Below are 22,228 nucleotides of genomic sequence, written 5' to 3'. Positions count from 1 at the left end.
ATTATTCCAGGTATTCTTCTTCATCGAATTTGGATCCGCCGAAGCAGAAGCAGCAGATGAGCCATGCGCTGTTCCTTGCTGAATTAGCGATGGGTTTTATTTTTACCCTGCCAACTACCAGTGATCGCGGAGTGCCTCCGTGCTATTTCTTATTGCATACTGCATACATACACAATGAGATTAGTGATTTTGTGATACAACCTTTCTTATTATCTTCGTTATAAATTCTACGGTATTCTTAAGCACTGCCATTCAAAATGCTCATTATGAAAAACGACTAATTTATTAAAATGTCTTTGTCAAATAATAAGAATCTAGAATGGACGAATCAGATCTGTAAAATAGTGGATAAATAATGACGTGCGTTTAAATATAGGATTTTGTTTCCGATAACAGTGGTTGTATAGGTAATTTTAATTATAGAGGACGACAATACGAATAAAATAGTTTAGACTAATCTAAATAAAAAGATTGATGAAGGATTTACTATTAAGAAACCAGCTTGAGCCACGTCCGGGTCTGCAGACGACGTGGGACGCAGAACGGGGGATAATGTGTTCACATGAGAAAGTAGCTTGGGGCCCAGCACTTCGATGACGATGAAGATCTTCAAAATGCTGGGACACACTATGACAAGTGCTTGAATTGAAATGGCGCCCATGTTGAAAAATTATGGAAAACTGTAGTTTTACGAAGCACAGCCCTCGGTGTGTGGTGTGTATATGTTTTCTTGATTCAGTACCTGTATAATATTTAATCATTGACGAAGATAACATCAACAACTCAAGAATAACGTATATTATATACATACAATGTGTAACATTGTCTTGTTTAATAAAAAATCTTCATAAAAATTGTAACATTGTCTTGTTTAATAATAATGATGGTTGTACTTAGACGTTGGAAAACAAGGATAGTGATGAAAACTTAATAACATACATTGGTAAGATCTTGAAGGTAGGTTCCTAAAAAATGCAATCGATGCATATTCTTAGTGCTTTTTAAGGCGATACCATACGTAGTAATGCAAAATCATGTGTTTTTGGTTTGAAAATTTGGTCGCCTAGAAATGTTTCAGATGCTTTAATTAAATACTGCGAGTAGAATACATCTTGGCCTTTGAAATAATCGAGTATTTTTTAGATAAGTCTTTTTATAAGCCCAGAAAAAAATAGTGTAAAGGCCTATGAAAACTGCTATATATCTCCTACTTACGAACCCATTTTCGGTTATGATTTTATTGTATAATTTGGCAAATTAAGTTATTTATAAAATGATCAAAAAAAAAAATATTTATGCCTGAACATCCACAAAATAAAATAAAAGGCACTTTTTGGCCATGTTTTTTTGTTGCATAAATCAAAACAGGCGGATGGTGTTAAGCGGGAATTTAATCCTTATCGCCATCTACGTAAGGGGTGTTATTGATAGCGGCTCGATTTAAAATATTACGCGACGTAGTGCATCGCCTTAAGTCGTAGAAGCCCGTTGATAATAAGGGGGGAAAGTTTTTTCTGTTTCACGTTTCTCTCGAAGTTGTAGTAACTTAGATTCATACTCTTCAATATCTTCTATTCCTTTCTTAATTTCCTTTTTTAATCTTTTAACTCTCAAACACAAAACTGTATTGTGCATATTATATTTTATAAAAATGTTTTTTTTTTTAATTTAAGAAATGTGATTACAAAGTCTACGTTTTCATTTTGCACCCTTGGTGAATTGAAGTGATTGCAGTAACGTATTAATTTAAATCGTGATTACACAAACTCGAGGAATATAGCAGACGAGAAATAATCTAATTCCTGGTAGAATAATTTTATTTCTGAGAGTTGACCAGGGTTTTTCACTGTGTGGCGGCACAGACCTATTCGGAAAAGGTTTCACCATTTATGGTGGAAATAATATTTATCTCTCGGAAGCGGCACAATCGCAAGTGTTTGATATCCGCCGGAAACTGGAATCAGTATTCAGCTTCCGCGGTGGAGCCTGAAAATGTGATGAAATGATTTAAAAAACACGGCTCGTTGCTTGTTACTCTTGTCTTGAAATTCTACATATTCGTACATGAATGTATCTTATTAATCTCATTTTTAGTTTTTATTTAGCACTTAGCAAAATATAATTTCAATGTAAATTAATATCCACAATTGAGTGTCGGTACCTACCCTGCGCAGTGAGGGTATGCAACTGGCAGAGGAAGAATGAAAGTAGACTGAATACTGTAGAAATGAGATCCCTGAGACAAATGTTTGGTAAAACCATGAATGATGAGGATTGAGAATTGTGGAGATTCGCAAAGAATGCAAGGCTACTGTAAATATAATGAGTAAGAGTAAGAAAGGGAAGTTAAGATGTTTTGGGCATATGAAGCGAATAAAAGAAGAATGGAGTGTATGGAGAATATTTTATTTTATTTTATTTTGTTTATTGCAGAAACAAACAGTACATAATTACATAGATGACAATAGTTACAAAGTTATAAAAGTTAGAATAATAATTGGTACCAATGACATGTCGCTGACATATATACATAATATGACGCGAATGTGAACGTACAAGAAATCGGGGACGCACTAGGAAGACATGGCGAGATCAAATAAACCGAATACTTGAGCCATTTCTAGAGTCAGAATAATAGAAGAGTATGTATGAGACGATGTATGAATGTGAATAAGGCAAGAAGTGTGTGCCAAAACCGAGTTGTTTGGCGGTCCTTCCTTTCTGCCTACCCCTGCGGGGAAAAGGCGTGATGGTTAGTTAGTAAAAAATGTACTTCATTGTCAAATCAAATGATCCCCGACTACGAAAATTAACTGAAAATTATGGTGAAAAATTGGTTTCATACGCAGCATTCTTATTATTCGTGTTACGCACATTAGATTGTTGTCTGTATAATCAATTTATATCTCGCCTCATCTTTAAAATAAATTCAATTAAGTATTATTTCATTAGTTTGATCATAACGATAGGATAACAAAACACCCATTATAAATATGTACCTACTCAATTACTTCCGCGCTCAAACAGTGATGCAACTTTGTATAACTAAATCTCGAGTGAAGTTTATTTAATCTCTGAATTAATTTCCTCGCAGTCGTTTAGGTATAACATTTCAGTTACAAACTAAATATCTATCTTGCTCTTCGTTCTCTTCTTCGTATCTCTCGTCTCTGCCTCTTGCCCGCTTTCTCTTCCCCTCCCCCGGAGGAAATTACTCCACATAAATCTAATATCTCGTTCCCTTTCGGCAGTAAGTAACTCCTATACAGATGGGCTCAGAATTGATGACTGTTCCTTTCTTTCTGCATATATAATACCCATAGGTACAAAAACTCCTTACATCATCAGTATTTTCTACGTCTTTATTGTCAAGAGTGGATGGTATATAATATTGTCACACCTTTTTGTTCCGACACGATTTTCCCCAATATGAAAATCTAAAAAATTATCTCCGGTTTTATTTAAATAAATCTTTAACTCCGACTTTTAACGAAAGTGAGATCTGAATGCAAGAACAATCATAATTTTTATTAAAAATAATATGGGAAAAATTAATTGCAAGATGACAATTTTAATTCTGAATTTTAAATATGAGATCGACAAATATGACGCTTAATCAATAGGTCCCAATGGTCTGGTGGTTTAAGAGATCCTGGGTTCGATTCGTAGTTGTGATCGTAATCTTTTTATTTTTCTATGTCTTGTTCTATTTCATTTATCATTTAGATTTATTAGTATTATCTTCTTCTTCAATGATATATTACATTGATGGGTATAACCTTTAAAATAAGTTGAAGAAAAATTTAAAAAACAATTTCATTAGAAACTTTGTGGCCATTTAAAAAGGTAGATTTAAATTAATTAATTAAAAATAAGATATTGTTCATTCTGAATTTGAAATATGAGATCCACAGATATGACGTTAATAGGTCCAAATGGTCGAGTGGTTTAAGACGCCTGTTCCGGTTAGACCAAAAATCCTGGGTTCGATTCCTAGTTGTGACCATTATCTTTTTATTTTTGTGTGTCTTGTTCTGTTTCATGTTTCGTTTAGATTTATTAGTATTATCTTAAATGATATAATATTTATTGACTGTGAGAAAATTAATTATTTCAAATTGTATTTTTTTTTCCGAAAAACCATGAGTGCAAAGCTCGTAACACCCTCTTCGGGTCACTTCGGTAGTTAAGTTGTATTGGCACATGCTGGAGTTTGGTTCGTATTGTGAATTCCCATGTTTTATCTTCGATTTTACTTATTTAATCACATGTCAATAATTTTACATGTGCAGCGCTAATTAGAATAAAGTAAATAATACATCGGTAATTCGTACTTAATAATGAGATAGTAAAATTACGTAATATTAAAACATTCAAACCCAGTCCTGTAGTTTAAGTTTCATATTTATTTCTGTTCTAGTGTCTCAAATTAAAAATAATTATTGGTTGAATCTGCTCGTTCCCCTGCAAAATATTGGTAAGCTCTAATTTGGCCACTTCGCCACCAGCCCGGCTAGCTCAGTCGGTAGAGCATGAGACTCTTAATCTCAGGGTCGTGGGTTCGAGCCCCACGTTGGGCGAATTACTTTTTTTTTTTAAATTTTGTTCAGTATTTTAAACTGGTAGTTTTAAAAGTGTGATATCTTAGATATTAGTTTGAAGTGCTTTTCGCATTTGGCACTTGTAGCGGTAAGGTAGAACTGTCGATAATACAAAGATTCATAGGTATATAAATTTTGTTGTTATCCCATTGTGATATATACCTCAATATGATATCCAAGCTCAGAATGTGATATCCAATATCAGGAGCTCAAAATTATTATATACCTTAATGTGATATCCAAGATCAGGAGCTCTGAGTTGTTACATACCTCAATGTAATATCAAAGATCAGGAGCTCAGAATTATTGCGATCCTCAATGTGATATCCGAGATGAGTAGCTTAGAATTATTAGTACCGCCTGCTAATCTAAGACATTGGCCTTCTATCTGTCCGAGTTCAATAATTATAATAATCACACATAAAAGTCCACAGTGTTTTGTTTGATCCCCAAATTTTTTTCTTGAAGAGTGCCGGGAATCACAGCGAACAGCAATACGTAAGTAGTTAAAAATATCACAAAATGATTTCGTATTGTGTTAACATTGTTTACGATATTTTTGTCACTTCAAATTAACGTAACTTTCTTTGTCTGGAATTTCTAGCTCAATCAAACAATTTTTAGCCCGCACTGTTATTTCAATCATAAGCTGTGGAGCTTTAAATTATCCATAGTAATTTTGTTCGTTTGAGACGCAAAGCAAAATAATTTTCAGATTTGGTTGTAACTGTTAGTTGAGCATACAAATATTGTAAAATAGTACCATATAATACGTAATAGGTATATAAAATCCGTTCTTTAAAATAAAGAAACATTTCACGCTATAGCGCTTCACTGAAGCAAGTAATCACTTTGATGAATTCTTCAACGGTTTGTGAACGATGTCGTTACAGAATGCACGATCTTTATTGAGAATTTCATGGTGCATTCCTCCGTGATGATGGACCGTGAAGTATGGTTGATTTTCTTGACTAAAAACCATCGTTTTCTCACTGCGAGGTTTTCTTTATTTTATTGGCGATATTAATCTATTTGCATGAAGCAACCTTGGGTATGAATTATGATGCATTGTTAAAATTTTATCGTGATTGTGAAAACGTTTGTTAGTATTTTGTTTATGCGAATGTCTGACCAATTGATGTTGATATTAGCAGCGGAAAAAATATTGTATTCCTAGTTTAATTTGTGTATATTCGTTATTTCAAATTGAATCAATATGTTTGTGTCTTCCGCGGCCAATAAATAGGATAGCCCTCTATCAATTTTTCTAAATAAGAAGTTTGGATAATAGTTAATAGTTTGCCAGAGTAAAGTTGGCCTCTCAGAAGCTGGGCGTACTGTACAGGGCCCGCAGATACTTTAATAGTACACAACTGCTGACCCTGTACAAATCGCAAGTGCGCCCTACTGTCGAATTTGGCAGCCATCTCTGGTCCGGAGCCCCAAAATACCTGAAAAAACCCTCGACTCTGTGCAGAAACGGGCGGTCCGTTTGATAGATTCCCCAATCTTAACAAAAGGACTGCAATCTTTAGAGCACAGGCGTCAGGTAGGTATGCTGTCCTTGTTCTATCGGTATTACAATGGAAGATGCTCTGAGGAACTAGCGTCAATGATCCCTTCGGCACCGGTGCGTAGTTGGGATACACGCCAAACGCACGCCCAACATTTGTACACGGTTGACATTTGTCACATGAGAACGGGTCGCTTCTACGATTCGTTCTTAAGTTCAACAGCTCGGCTGTGGAACGAGCTGCCGGCCTCTGCGTTTCCTCCCTCCTACAACATGGGACTCTTCAAGACCCATGTTCACTCCTTCCTCTCCACAAAAAACCCTCCACACAGCATCCCCAAAGATGACATAGGCCCTGAGGGAAATTATTTTTTTCAGGGCCTCCCGTGTGGAGTTAATATAAAAAAAAAAAATTGTCCAAAAATATGGATTATCATGACATTTCTCACTTTAGGTACTGCGTCAGCTATTTTTTCTATATCCACACCTTCTGATCTTTTAAGGCGTTGTTATTTCCGTTGATTCGAACTAGACTTCTCTTTTGAACCTTTGCCGTGGTCCCCCTTTACCAATCGATGTCATTAAAACTTTCCTTGCTACCGAGTCTCCCATTCAAAAGATAAATGAAGTCTGAATCCCCCCAACAAAATCTCTACTAATTATACGGCTTTCATCCGTTTCGTACAAACTTTATTTTGCTGCAAGTGACTAATGGAATATCCTTTTTTAATTAGATATTTCTTTATAATATTATTCAATCCAACAAATAAACCGCTCGTTCATTTGTTGGATTGAATCCCCAATACAATATTGTATTTGTGTTCGTTTCTTGAAAGAGTTGACAGACAAAACTATGTATCCATATTCATATGCTGTATGAACGTGCGCAAACAAATAATTCATCTTAATATTTTAAAGCATAACTAGCAAGCGTGTCCTAAAATGATCAATCAGCGCCATCTATGAACGAGCAGGTAATGAATAATTTTACGTTAATCCGTTACGTAAAAACTGAAAAATCCACATAAAAGATTTCATGCAAGCAGGTACCTTTGAACTTTGTTCACATAAACATTACATTAAACTTAACAATATGTTTGCATTTTCTAAATATATACGATTACGTTTTGGCGTGAAACTTGCTGCACAATCAGCATAGTTTGAGCTGTTCAATCGATTCTCATGACATGACATGTTTTGTAAATAAATGCCTCATTTCAGACTTAGCGTCTTTTGAGTTTTAGCGTCCGAACATATCAAATACGATGCTTTCGTTCAAGATTAAAAAAAATCAAAATCTCGTACAGTAATTCTTGGGATGAAAAGTGCATTTTGAGGCTCTTCAAAGCATCATTCGGAATATAAGTGTATAAGCTATATCAAATCAACTAAACAGGACTGCGTTAGTGGAAGAGTCCTTGGTTTCCCCCCCCCCCCAAAAACGGCGCTATACTAATTATTATTTGTTACGTTTTATTTTACCTTTGAAAGTTATCCAGCAGAAGAAAAAGAAAATCGCGATGAAACTTATTTATTCATTTTAAGAAAATATAAATCAAGATAAAGCATGAATGCAGACATTAGCCAATAAAATCTTTGTATTCTCTCTGCGGTGTGAAGTTGGGTTCACACGATTCGAGTTTTGTCTCGACTGACATTTGACGCGACGTTGATAAATGGTAACCTTCTTCAAACAAAGTTGATCAACTTCGTAGTTGAATCGAATAGATTTGATCGGTGGTCTACTTTTAGTTTACTCAAGTGTGAGTCATTTTTTTTATTTGACACCCGGTCGACACGTGGGAACTGCTGGATTTTACTCGAATTCGGTTATTTACATTACAGTTTATTTTCATGCGCTAACCAGCGTTTTGTTGACCTACCAACGTGTAGAACGACTTAATTTAGATAAGTTCCCAAACCAAGGTTTCTTCATCCTTGTAATTAAAATTGCTTTAAAGCGCCTCCTATTTGTATTTAATTTTCGTATATTCCTATTATGCTTTAGTTTTTACATAATATCAACAATTATCCACGTATAATATATATTTTTTTATTTAAAAAATAAAACAGTAAAAAGTCGATTACTGATTTGAGTTAGAACTTAACCGTGCCCACTGCTAGCCGAGCGTTCTACACAGGGGGGTTTTCGTTCACCTATTTTACAACTGCTGCACTTGACGTAATCTTGATTAATAATGGCGGCTTTATTTGATCCGTATCGTGGGAACCTTCGTGTATAATTTCTTGTTTTTTTGTGTTTTTTCTTTAAAATCAACAAAAATCGAATCGTGTGAACTAGGCCTTTAACGATTACGCAATTCTAAAAAAAATCATCTTAAAATATTAGTACCAGAACATTTATTTCGCAAATATCCGTTCCCAGGCAAACTCCAGCAAATCTGAAAATAAATATTTGTGTATTTTTATTTTTACCTGATAATGAAAAACTCCATTCGTTTGTTCGCCTCAAACCCAGTAGTCATAGAAAATATATTTTAATCGTCCATAACACCTCAGCGAACACATCAATTCCCTTCTGCTCCAGTAACCGTTGATTAAAAGGTTTTTCTGGTAAAAAAAGGTCTGGGAAACTCGGCAAACAAAGCATATCAATAGTGTTGTATCAATAATGAAAGAAAAGAGAACATGTTTCAGCGGTCACTCGTAAAAAATAGATCACATTATTTTGTAAGTTACAAACCCTTAATCAAGCAAGGTACGATTTCCCACATAAATTTTGTTGGCACAAAGTGTATTTCAATTAATTGATATGTGGGTGGTAAAAGTATATATAGGCAACACTATACACAGTGAAAAATGAATATTGCTAATTTATTAAGGATAGGTTGTTTCACTGAATTTAACAATTCGTCATATTTCAAAGCTGAAATTTAAGTTCTGTGAAGGTTCTGTTCAAATTCTGCAATTATATATTTATTGCCTAGTTATTTCTCAAAACTGAGATATAACAGAACCTGAATAGAACCTTCGCAGGACTTGAAAACCAACTTTGAAATTTAATGATAGCTGCCTCAACACAGGCTAAGCCTAGTGAGGCGGGCTACGATAAACCTTAACACATAACTACATTAACATTTATTTTACCTACTGTTTATATATTACTTTCCGTTGATAAAATTATATACTTATCTAATTTATAAACCAATGTAGACAAAACAGTCTTTCATGTATTTCTATAGTTAAATTTTGAAAATTTGTCACAATAAAGATATTATATTATATTATATTATTATGAATTATTCAAATTCTGTGAAACAACCTGAATCTCTTAAAATTATTGGTGTCGGAACAAGTGTTCGAACATGAGTTCCAATGTCTTGATAATATATTCAAAATTTACTAAAGTTTATCAGGAAACCTGTAAATTCATTCGTTAAAGGCCTGCAAGCCAGTTTTTAACCAGATTTTTAAAGATATAGTTGTTTAATATAAATTTTCAAAGAAAATAGATCTCTTTTGCGAGCTGCCTTTTCTGACCTTTGACGTAATACTCGTTTATCATATAATAAGCTTTAAAAACATTATTATACTAAAAAAAATTCATTACTAAAAATTCCAATGTAGAGCAATTTCTCACACAAATTAATATGATGTTAAAAGTTACTAGTCATTTTTCCAGCTTTTTCAATAAATTACAAGTATAAATAGAACGGTATAACCGCGAATGATTTATGTTTTAGAATTTCAATGTATTATTAATATAAATCATTACAATAAAGTCCGTCGGCTGCTCCTATGGTGCCTGGTAAAGGTTTAAAAATGCGAAATAAATCCCCATGCTATGAAAATTGAACTGTTAGGGTACAGTTTGAACATGCGTGTTTACTTTTAAATAATAATTCTCATCGACTGCATTCGTGGGTTTAGATTTGAGCCGCATCTTAGCCCGTCGTCCCACTTGCTCGTACCACCAATCGACAAAAACCGTAGTCAGAAAAGTAAATTTCACTGTGGTTTGCACCGCAGCATAGTTGGACTTTTTTGCGCAGGGTCTTCTATTTTTAAAATACGGTAGCGATACCGAGCCAGTGTGATGGCATGCTTAATTATCTCATTATGATCATGATATTTCTCGTCCAGCGTCCTTAACAGTTTGTATGATCTAGGAAACTGTTGGTTCGATTCAATTACTCTATTTGAATCCGAGATTGTTATTGAAATTTAACATTTAGAAGTATCCGATTCAGTGAGAAGGAAGTTTGCTTTGATTTTGAAGCATTGTGCAACTTATCTCCGATTGTTTATATTTTTATTTTTGCGCCTAATTTATTCTTTTATCAGTCTCAGCCTTTTTTTCAGTCTCTTTGATGAAATTTGTTTGATAGCTAATTAAATTGTTTCACACGAGTAAATATCTTCTGTTTGTAGGAGTAAAAATAATTCAGAATAAGGTTACTGATAAAAAAATAATGTTACTGTAATCCGAGTTTGTCCATATTGTATAAACATCAATTATTATTACTTTTTTAAAGAGTACTTTGTGCCGTTAAAGTTAAGATAAATGGTTATAATTTTCTGGATTATCTATAATAGGACGGGAGGACATATATTGAAATCATTCAAGTCGATGAACTCGTATAGAACTGAAAGAATGCGAGAATTGTTGAAAGACAACAAATGCGAAATACTATGGGGACTGTCAAGTAATTTTAATAAGCAAACGATATGTGCTTTTGAAAGAAGAATGATTTTTACAATTGAAGAAGATATTGTCAAGAGTCTCCTCCTCCACACCGCACCACACTGGCAGAATGAACTATCTCGAACCCGAATTATAAACAAATGAGCTGCAATGCAGAAGTGACCAACTCTAATTCTCGAGATACAGGAAATAAATCTGTTGGATTTTTTTGCCGTGGAACCAAGATTTACTATAATTTTGTATTCCAGCTTGTTGGATTTTTGAATGGAGAAGACGTCGGAGATAGGAATTCTAAAATCTAAAGGAATACAACCAGAGATTGTTCCAAGTTTAGCGAGATAATCGGCTTTCTCGTTTCCCCCAATTCCCAGATTGCCAGGCACCCTAACCAACATTGTCTCAAACTTTGATTCGTTTAAAGAATTCGTGGTATTTTATTAAAAATAACGTAGTCTTCTGGACAACGAACGATATTTGCGGAAAATTTTAATACTGCACTTAACTACACTACAGAGAGTCATTGCGCTGTAAGACTCAACGAATACTGAGAACCTGCATTTGAATTAACATTTTATTTTTATCCATAGCAGAAGGAAACATAATAGCATTCACCTTACATCTTTGTTTTATGTTTTGATGAAAATGAGTTAGTACAAGTGCTATTGTTTTGTGTCTTGATGGAGATGAGTTGGTACAAGTGCTATGTTTTTTGTCTTGATGAAAATGAGTTGGTACAAGCGCTATGTCTTGTGCCTTGATGAACATGTGTTGGTACAATTGCTATGTTTTGTGTCTTGATGAACATGTGTTGGTACAAGTGCTATGTTTTGTGTCTTGATGAACATGTGTTGGTACAAGTGCTATGTTTTATTAAGTACATAATATATTAATTCCTAACTAAACAGATTGCCTGTTCCAAGATAAATACAAAAGTTATGTCAGAAGTTACGTACGTAGTATTTATGTACATCTGTATAGGTGTATTGGTATATTTCTTCTACTTGATCTATTGGAGTATAACCGTTTTACGGAGAACATGAAAAATAAATGGATTAATCAAATTAATATTATGAAGGAAAGAGTCCCGGTGTGGGTTTGATTTTTGAACAAACCTACAATTTTATTCTGAGATTGATGAAATTTTACACACTTGACCTTCAAAACAGGATGAAGGTCACTGTCGTGAGATTACAAAAATCTACCCAACTCCTAAAATTATAATTTTGATACTTTTTGATTTTTTTGCACGCTTGTAGTTCAAAATAAGGGGAAAATTACTATGTAGGTACACCTGATTTCGAAAAAAAAATCGTTGTAAAGCCCGGGCAACGCCAGGTAACTTCAGCTAGTTTTAAATAATTTCAACAAAGTCTTAGATGTGTCATTTCCAGCAAGATCCGAAATAATATATTTACATAAACATTCACACTTACGAATTTGTGTTACTAACGTGATGTTTCTTGACAAATTTGACAATCTTACCAACAATTGTTAAAAAAAACATTGTATTCTTATAACTGATTTATGACGATCCTGGAGTTTTCCTCTCGACGAGAAAAGTTTTCAAACTGTCACCAATGAAGTTATTATCTCTTGACAATGGAATAAGGTTAACTTTTCTCACAAATAACCTAACCTTTGCTTGTCCCCTGGCAACACTAATAATTTATTTCCACATTTCTATGTGCATTGTCTCCGCGAGAGAATGTTTTTTAATGGTGAAATGTTTGTTCGCAGGTGACAAGATAATCAGGCTTCAAGTGTCTCCGTGCTGAATGTGAGAACAAGTTATTTCCAAGTGGGTTGTTATCAAATTGGAAAAATCACTAATATTGTGTTTGTTTTTTGTGAGAATAAACTACAAGTATTTCTTGAAAAGGCGACAGGTCAATAAGGTAAGAAATGTCACATTTATTTTTTCCTTTCACTTCCCTTCAGCATCCATTATGATCAAAGAATTTTACTGGAATATTTTCGTTTTCACAAGTACAATTTAATTATTGTTTGAAACATTTACACAGCGTTAACATTTATTACATTATTGAACTTGCTATTGTGATGTGCATAGATATTAACACATCAACTAAAAATGATCACAGCGTAAATCAAGGTTTAGTTGTTACTAGATGGAGATGCTACTTGTGAAATAACGGATATAATAATAAGTCGAATGAAATATAAAACATAGTAAGTATATAGTACAGAGATAGAAAATAAAGAAATTAAACGAAAATACTTGGTTTTAAGACACTTTATTAATATATTTTATTGTCTACCGGTTTCGGTACCTCCGTACCATCATCAGGACTGTTATAAATATTATGCTATTAAATGCAGAAGTACACATATAATGATACAACGTACAATCATATAACGTACAGAAGTAATAGGGAACATACTTAGAATTGGGCTGACAGTTACATTTAATTGGTTATTAATGATTTCCTAAGTAATAACTTATAAAGTGACTTAAAACCAAGTATTTTCGTTTCATTTATTTAAAATGTCAAGTCACAAGTTTGCTTCTTTTTGAAAAAAAAACATAATTTTTAGTTCAAATACTTCTATTTACCATGACTTCATATTGACTTGTGGCTATATGTTTATATATATATACAGCCACAAATTTAAATTTATTTATGAAATACATGGTATTTAATTGACATTTACAAGATATTGTTACTTTAAATCACCTTACTAGGCAACTGCCTGTTTTATGGTAACCAATACATTATAGTTATTCTGAATATAATATTATATTGTAAGATTCTGGGCTTTACTAATAAACGTGTTTCAATCCCTACACAACCGATAACCAATCTTTAATGTAGACAAATGGTTGTTTCTCAGCTGCATAAAATCTAAAATATATATATTTACAATCTTTTGTTGTTCGGAAGAACATTGTGCTTCTTTATCGAATTAAGCTATTTTTATAAAAATAAAATTCAAAAGTAACAGTATAAAACAACTATCTTTATCAACAATTCAACTTCAGTTGAAATAAATTAGTTACCTCAATCCTACCGTATTTATAAGACTTCCATAATTTACAGTACATTTATTAATACATACGAGTTAATTATATCTTGGTAACATGTAACTCTTTTTTTTTAAATTTACAACCTACACTTGAAACCATGCTACGTGAACCTACAAGTTTAGTATATATATAAATATTTGACATATTTTGTAAAAGTTAAGATAATTAATTTAAGATTTTTACCTTCAAAACTAGTCTGTTAACTGCCCTGAAGTGACGTGTGCAGTGTGTATGTGTGATCTTTTGATGAATAGTAAGGACAGCCGAAACGCCCTTTAATAATATCATTTCTGTTTTTTTAATCTAATAAAAAAAACGTATTTTTATTGTAGATGTCCAGTTGGCTTATTCTGAAAGTTCTGTGTTAGAATTTCGTATAAGTAATGTAGAAATTTCGCAAGTTGTCGCTTTATAATGACGCGAGACTTGACGTATGTCGACAAACTCACAAACTTGCGAAATCTCAGTTTTGTTGTTAAAATAATGAGACTTTCTAGTTTTTGTCTTATTCGTGCGAGGTCTGCAAAAAGCAAAGTTCGGATTGATAAATGAACTGTTCTGTTTTCTGCAGTAACATTTTATGTAATTTGACAATCAGAAATATTATTTACTAGCACAGATGCGTGAAAAATGGATTTGTGAAGCTGAAAGTATTTATAAAAAAAAATATTTGCCTCAGAATAATTGCCTTTCAAAGACGAGCAGAAATTAACATTTAGAGTGAACACGTTAAACTCTAAAAACTATTTCTGATATCTGTAAAAATTTTAAAAATGTGTTAAAAAAATAAATTATTTTTAAATTTAAACTTTATTTTTGAAAATCAAAGCAAATCCATGTGCTACATGTTATCGAACTGGAGTTACACAGAAACACAAAACCGATATTATCATTTTTTATTCATATTATCTTGTACTTGAACAACAGCTCTACTCACAATCTCACTTTTTCAAACTAATTTCTACAAATATTTTAACGAACACAACACAATAATTTGAATGGAGCTCTTTCTTGCAATGTTATGTTACGTTAAGAGTTTTACTAAAACTTAGTAGGTATTAAAAAATATATAGGACGTAGTATTAAATAAAATATTAATATTATGTAGTATTGAAAAAATTACTTCCGAGGAAAACAGTAATTTATATCTTCTCAAGTAAGTTGTTCGTTAGTTGATTGTAAGGAATAAGTATTACACATCTACAGTTTTTCCCGAGACCAGTATGATCCATTGTTTTGCCTGAACGTTGATTTCACGCATGACTTCTTTGTTGATGCATACCTCTGTTAGACCTTAACGTTTGGAAAGTCATATAACTAAATTATATGTTCTATGGAAACCTGGCTCGGTTGCAGCGGCCCCGTCGAAATTCCCAGATAAAGATCATATTAGCAGAGATGTTGAAACGGCTTAATAATCCTTGAGGTACCTCGCTGTAGAGTGGAATTTACTTTAACGCGGTGAGGGCGGTAGAACGGTGTTTGTGTTGCTTCGATGCGGTAAGAGCGGCTGCCCACGGCGTATAGTAATCCGCCCACCGCAGCCGCCCCCGCTAGGTTAACTCTTCCCGTGAAGGTAGTTTGAACCGTCTGTTATGATGAAGGGCACACTAACACTAGACACCAGGTACCTACACACCCTGGTAAGTTGTAGGCTGGTCGACCGTCGGTGATTCATGTTTCATTCATATTTGCCTATTATTACTTATAGATTAGTGGGCATATCCAGTTGGCACTTTGACGATTCTTGCAGCTAGTTCACACCGTAGAAGTCATTATCCGATATGAAACAATTGTGATCATGCGCTTGAAGCTTGGAGATTCCCCGATTCGGCTTAGTTAAAATATGTTTGATGCTTCTATGTAGATTAACAATGCAGTACAAACACGCATAAAGTCATGTGGGGTCACAGTATCCAATTTTTAAATTTTTTTGTACTAAAATGATTATGCAAATTAAAAATCAATATAATTGATTATTAAGAGGTACCTCAAACAAACATTAAAACCTCTTAAGGTTTATTACTCAAAAAGTTGTATTGAAAATTTCACATGCATTTCACTTGACCCGTAGACGGAGTAAGCACACGCATAGTCTAATAGTATATCATAGTATATATATATATATATATATCATCATAGTCTAGGTGTTCGCACTCTGCTTTTGGGAGCAAAATGACCTATCCGTATGCTTTCTTACTCGCAGAATAATTACTCATACTTGTTTGTAAAATTGTCATGGACCACACACCGTTCTCACTCAATTGGTTACAAAATAGCACTCTTTGGTATCTGAGGCGAAAAAAATAAGAAAACCACGATAAAAAGTAATTTACAAATTTTTATTTTCTACTTAGGGTTTACTGTATACATGACCGGATTAAAGACCACTTAAGGCGACATAAGACTAATAACGGGGGTTTGCTCACATTTTAATTATTTCTATTGAACGTATTACTAAAATCTCAAATGTTTCTACTAGAGGGATCCCTACGGATGCAAGTTATTTATATTTAAGATTAATAAAAACAGGACCTTACTATGAAAATATTCTATGTAAAACGGTTTTAAAATTTTACATTTACATTTTTCATCTGTAAAATTATCGGTAAGCACCAGATTTTATTTTTCTAGACCATGAATTAGTAACTTCCAGAGGGATCTTCCTGAAAACATTTGAGATTTTAGTAATTCGTTCATCAGAAATAATTAAAATAAACCCCACTGAAAGATCGATTTGCCTGCTAGGGCAAAGTCGACCGTAGTTTACATTACGCCGGGCTGCGAGCCGAGAATTGTTTTACACGACTTTATCACTTATGTCGTTAAGATTCCCACTTTATTCACATGATTTCATAGGGCAAATTCAACCTCAGGCCTGTCCAATACACCGGAGCCGCGCGTCGCATTTTTTGTGCACGACTGCTTCACTTACTTCGTTATGATTCTGGCTTTATTTTAGGGTATTATCTCGTTTTAAAAGCACTACAGAATTGAGTAATACGGCAGTTCCGCGTACCTTACGTGACTACACTTAAAAGAGTACGTTGGCAGTGAAGTAAAATATATTGTAGTTTATTTAATCTAAGACAATTAAAATCCATCAGGAGGTGTCTGCCAATAGTCTGCTAAGACTTCAGTAAACGCTCTTGTAGTTTTCAAATGGATTACTGCAATAATTTACTATGCTCGTCTGCCTAATTGTATATTTGGACAGACTGCAGCAGTTCGCCAACTTTACAGTACTTCTAGATATTATCAGTCTCTCCTCTTCTAAGCGATTGCCGTGTTCTCTCAACAGGGCGATACTTTTGAAACTTATTCCATTACACATTCTTAATCTTTAACCTCAGAGCCATGATCTTATCGCTTTTCGACGATGGTCGACGAATATCTCACTGTGACTTTATTTTCATCTTCAAACAAAATGGAATGTAATAAATTCTACAATTTCATATAAAAAATTAAAGGTAGGCCCTGATGTAAAAATCACTTCAAACACCTCATTTGTATTTGTAACATAATGTCATCGCCTTTCAAGTGTGGACTGAGCTTTATCTGTGAGACAACAATGCAGCTATATTATTACTCAATATTCTTTCATCAAGTTCCATTTGTCTGGGTCGTTAAGGTGTGTCTAAACCGGGGATGGGGACCTGCGGCCCGCGGGCTGCATGCGGCCCGCGAGCACTTTCGGTGCAGCCTGCTGACCACAAAAAAGAGTATAAAAAAATAATTTCAGAATGCGAGATTTTCTTTCACGGTGTTTCCGATACTTTAAAGACCTTATTACAAAACCCAGGGAAAGGTATAACATAGCTGACAGGTACTGCACCCACGTTACTAGAAAGTAGATAAGACTTTAATAAATGGGCAATCCAACATCCCTTTTTAATTTCTTATTATTTGACAAATATGAAATAAGATGTGTAATAAGAAAATGAGAAACTTTACAGATACAATTACAGTTGTGGATTCATCTGTAGACGTATTTATGAGGAAACTACAAGCCAAAAATGTGTATATTCTTGGTATATCTTATATTGTAGGTAATCGGCATTAAAATCGCTTGACAAACGGAGTCTAGAATCGTTCGATTTCAAGCACAAAACTGGTTTTTATTTATTTTGTAAATAATTTTATAAGAAAGCAAAAAAGTAAATCAAATGAAACTGTCACAGATCATTTTAGCCATAATACTGTATTTATTTAAAGTTGTTTCCTTTATGCGTTCATACATTTCTATTAAAAAAATGTTTTTTTCAGTAGTTTACATTTATATTTTTTATCGAGTAATTTATTTTTTATTTGTATTCTACTCAAGCGAAGCGATAGGAAAACCTTCAATTTATCTAAAGCATATTTTTTGGTATTCATAATGTACACCAATTCGTTATAAAGGTTAATCAAAATAGTGATTTAGCATTAAGCTTCGCCTTAAGAAGAAACCCATTCTCGTGTTTGAAGTGCAGTTTTAAAATACTAGTTTCAGACTACGAGCTGAAAAATTATTGGGAACAAGTTAAAGTATTAGAAGATAGTTAAAAGGAATTTTGTCATCCGAATGATGTGTTAAAATTCCAGTTGCGGATTCATCTGCTGACTTGTTTGCAAACATTTAATTGTTTTATTAGAATATTTCTACTCAGGTTTGTAAAATGAGGTTATGTTAATACCGACCCCTTGCTACCAAAATCTAATTTTTTGGCGAAAAGGTTCCCAACCCCTGGTCTAAACGGTCGATATAACGAAATGTAAAAATTAGGCTTAAATGGAGATAACTTGTTGATGTATTATGCGTACTATTGCCCATTATTGTATAAGACCGCTTCAATGTATCGCTGGCACTAATGCTTTGATTATAGAATAAACCGCACGCGTTTTGATGGCTATGGAGTAACTAGCTACTATACCTACAATATAAAACTATCAAAATGTAGTTTAATCTAAACTGGTATTACAGCCATGTAGGTAACAGAATGTGTTTGCTTGAAATAATTTTTGATTATTAATTAATAGTGCCTGGATAGAATATGTATATTAACGAGGATACTGTGTTTTTACTTATGACTGCAGAATAACACTTTATCAAATATATACCTACCACAGACATATGAATATATAGACTAGAAATTAAAGGTGAGGGGTAAAATCAACTGTTGAAGAACGAAGGGAGTAAAGCTGACTGTGATTCGTCAATAAATCAATCTGACAGTATATAGGCATCTCGCATTATAATATCACCATTTAGTTCTTAAAAGTAAAATCTGCCTTTGAATGAATAGACATTTTTACATGGGAGCGCAAATTACTCGCCACGTTATGAACAGATTTGCGAAGTCCAAATGCGGCAAAAAAAAATTCTTCTACTTTCAGAGTCGAATATTTTGTTTACGTATTTAGTTAAGACACTTTTATAAGTGTTCATAATTTACTTCCCAGTAACAACGATGCGCACACTTGAGAATCGCTACATTCGACCAATGTTGGCTCGATGTGATAGTATATGTTTCTACAACTGATTCATATTATACGACGTGAATAAGCTTAAAATGATGCTTACATATGGAATCTAATACGACAATTGGGTTTACTCTTTTTCACATCTATTTTTACAAGTTTTCATATCACAAGCCACTATTTTGCCGTGTTATTTCATAAAATGCCTCGACCATAGCTCGACGCTAGTTCGAACAAGAATGATGACGTCACATTCTCAAGATTCACGGGAAACCATACGCGAGCCCAGCCGGCTCCAATGGAACCGGTATGGGGAGTGGGAATAATACGCTTTTAATCACTTAGGGCAGGTCTACTAATATTCATATGTCTATGATACCTACGAACACCTCAGCACAGATTCTCCTAGACCGGTCGGTGGCCGAGTTGACATCGCGCTTGGGTCCCACCCAGACGTAGTGTGTTCAATTCTTCGGCTGGCTAAGTCCTCCATCACAACACAAGCAACATTTTCAGCTTACTGTGGTGGTAGTAGGAGATTTTCACATATTGTCAGGTTATTCGTAATCCGGGAATGTTTGTCTTTCTTTTTAAAAATAAAAAAAAATAAAAATAAAACAAAATTCACAAAACACAATTACTAACCAATTTACATACAGTTACTTATTATTAATATTTTCTGTGTATTACATATGTAAACTGTAATCACGTGTAAAATGTATGTACAAGAATATAAATAATTAAAAATTTAAACAAATTGCAAATAAAAACGCATTATTTCTATAATAAATTTAAAATGTGCTTTATTTGGGTGTAAGGACTAAATTACGCCGGCGTGAAATTTTCAGTATTAAAATGCCAGATTTACACACCAACAGAATACATGAACGAAATTACATATGGGCAGAACTTCAGAACCTCCTGCAATTACACACTTCAAAAACTATTCTTTAGTTGTTTAAAAAATTTTAAATGGTTGGGAGTGTAAACAAATTTTATATTTGAAAAAAAAAGAAAAACAATAGTTATGTTTTCTATTTTGTTACTATACATATTCCGCTTTTTAACTACATAATTCAATGCAATTATCATAAATATGTGTATACATGTAATATTATTCTTATGTCACAGTTATGTTAGGCACTTATATTATAAATTATTTTAGCTTTCAGTAAATTATAATTGTATTCACTTATCTTGAGATTGAATAGTTTTTTGTTTATTTAAATTTTTTGACTTAATTTCGTCCATCCGTAATTTCGTCCACGTGTAATTCTGGCAGTGTAAGATTGGTACGTGTATTTCACGCCCGTGTAATTTCGTCATATACTTTATATTTGTACAATATTCCAAGTGGAATATGCTCTTTCGCCCCAGTGTGAGACCACCGCATGGAATAGTAATATTGTTTGAAATGGCTATAGCAGTGCTTTGTAACAGAACCTGAGCAACCATCTATTTTTCAACCTTCTTCTAACCTTTCTCCTTTCCCTTACCAGGACCTTTAACCTCTCAACTTTTCACAAATTTCGAATTCCATAGCCCACTAGATCCGGGTAGTTGGGACACGTATGCCGTAGGCGATACTAAATCTATCTTGTTACTTTATATATACATGTCAGAACATAATGTTCGATATAGAACGGAAAATATTATTAATGTACGTACACAATACTTTTAATTTAAATCGTTTTTTAAGGTAAATCTATTTTATAAATATTTATCCCTGGTTTCCATCCTCCTCTAAAGTGGAGAATCTTCCATCCTTTGTAATTTAACTGTAACTTTTCCACCTGGCCTTCCTAATATTTACTGCATTGATATGCCTGCTTAAAATTTGCCACTCGGCGAATCTCGCTTTGTTGGTTTTTTCTTGCTTTCGGTTTATTCTGTCGGTCTCGATTTTAAGTTTTTTTGCTGATGTTTCTACCTTTCACCCTTGGCGTCGGGAGTAAAATTTATTTTTTTTAGATTTAAAAGCTTCACGTAGACTCGCAAAAAGAATATTGCTTTATCTATGGCGCAACGTTGTTCCTTTATGATTCAGCAATATTTTGATTAACCTATTCCTACTATATTGCTCGTTTAATATCTACAACAAAAGGGTTACTTTCCACTTTTGAGGGTTTTAGAACAATATTTAGTTCGTTTTCTGAAAATCAGATTCATAATTCAATAATTGTAATATTTAAAAAATATTCGCAGTTTATTCGTGTTAGTTATTCTGCCATGTATGAGTACAGAGTCTAGGGGTCTTGTTTGCCTCAAGTTGCAGTTTGCAGTCTATCCAACGGGAACCCCCCAGACTTCAGGCTCCAGACAGACCGTCACACCAACTTGGGAGGAAATCCCTCCCGGTAAACAATGGTCGTGATATTTCAAACTAAATATATTGCGTCGTTACAAGGGAACGGAAACTTTACTGCCGCCTCGAGATGCAAAGACAACCTGTGGACAAACTATCCCCATTTTGCATTTATTGCGATTTCTCGTGTCTGAGAAGTAGAATTTAAGCCTTTGTACCAATAGTTTGTTTTTCTTCTACCTTGTCTTTTTCGTCTTGCCATTTTCGAAGGACAGAATAAATAGACAAACAAAATTTTCGTTTGCGGATTTAAAACATAACTTTTTCGTGGGCGAATTCACGTTTTCAACAGACAAAATTGTAAAAACTACTTACTTTAGTATGGAAAGCGTTTTTATAAAGTTACAACGTGCGGTATGCCGCACAAAAGTCCCAACTTTCCGGTTCTAGTGAAACTAAGCTCTCCTATTACACCGAAGTTTTATGTCTATATAAGACGTGAATGATGAGATTACAGTACCTGGCATTAATATCTAGTCAATACACATAGATCAAACCACTTCAAGGACAGACTTTTATTTGATTAATGTATGTTAATTCACAATGTATTCATATTATTCACAATGTATTGTGGAATGTT

General features: G+C 33.7%; 2 protein-coding genes and 1 non-coding gene across 7 annotated transcripts in view; 2 read left to right on the top strand and 1 right to left on the bottom strand.

The window, feature by feature from the left end:
- LOC149424207 (uncharacterized) overlaps window positions 1-22,228 on the top strand; it is a 558,416-nt gene that overhangs the window by 230,614 nt on the left and 305,574 nt on the right. For all 5 annotated transcript variants that reach the window (XM_089651358.1, XM_089651363.1, XM_089651362.1 and 2 more), the window contains exon 3: window positions 12,518-12,675. The gene's annotated coding sequence lies outside the window, so the exon portion shown is untranslated. The remainder of the gene's footprint in view (window positions 1-12,517; window positions 12,676-22,228) is intronic.
- TRNAK-CUU (transfer RNA lysine (anticodon CUU)) lies at window positions 4,508-4,580 on the top strand. Its single transcript has one exon. It is a non-coding gene; the product is annotated as a tRNA-Lys (tRNA).
- Window positions 17,461-22,228, bottom strand: part of LOC149424208 (uncharacterized) — a 75,044-nt gene continuing 70,276 nt past the window's right edge. Inside the window, exon 3 of the mRNA XM_089631048.1 lies at window positions 17,461-17,529. Coding sequence (XP_089487174.1) covers window positions 17,461-17,529 — 69 coding nt within the window. The remainder of the gene's footprint in view (window positions 17,530-22,228) is intronic.

This window comes from Hesperophylax consimilis, chromosome 4 (assembly GCF_061612785.1).
Source record: "Hesperophylax consimilis isolate HC1 chromosome 4, BYU_Hcon_1.0, whole genome shotgun sequence".
Classification (NCBI taxonomy): Eukaryota; Metazoa; Arthropoda; class Insecta; order Trichoptera; family Limnephilidae; genus Hesperophylax; species Hesperophylax consimilis.
This window is presented reverse-complemented; position numbering and strand designations above follow the sequence as displayed.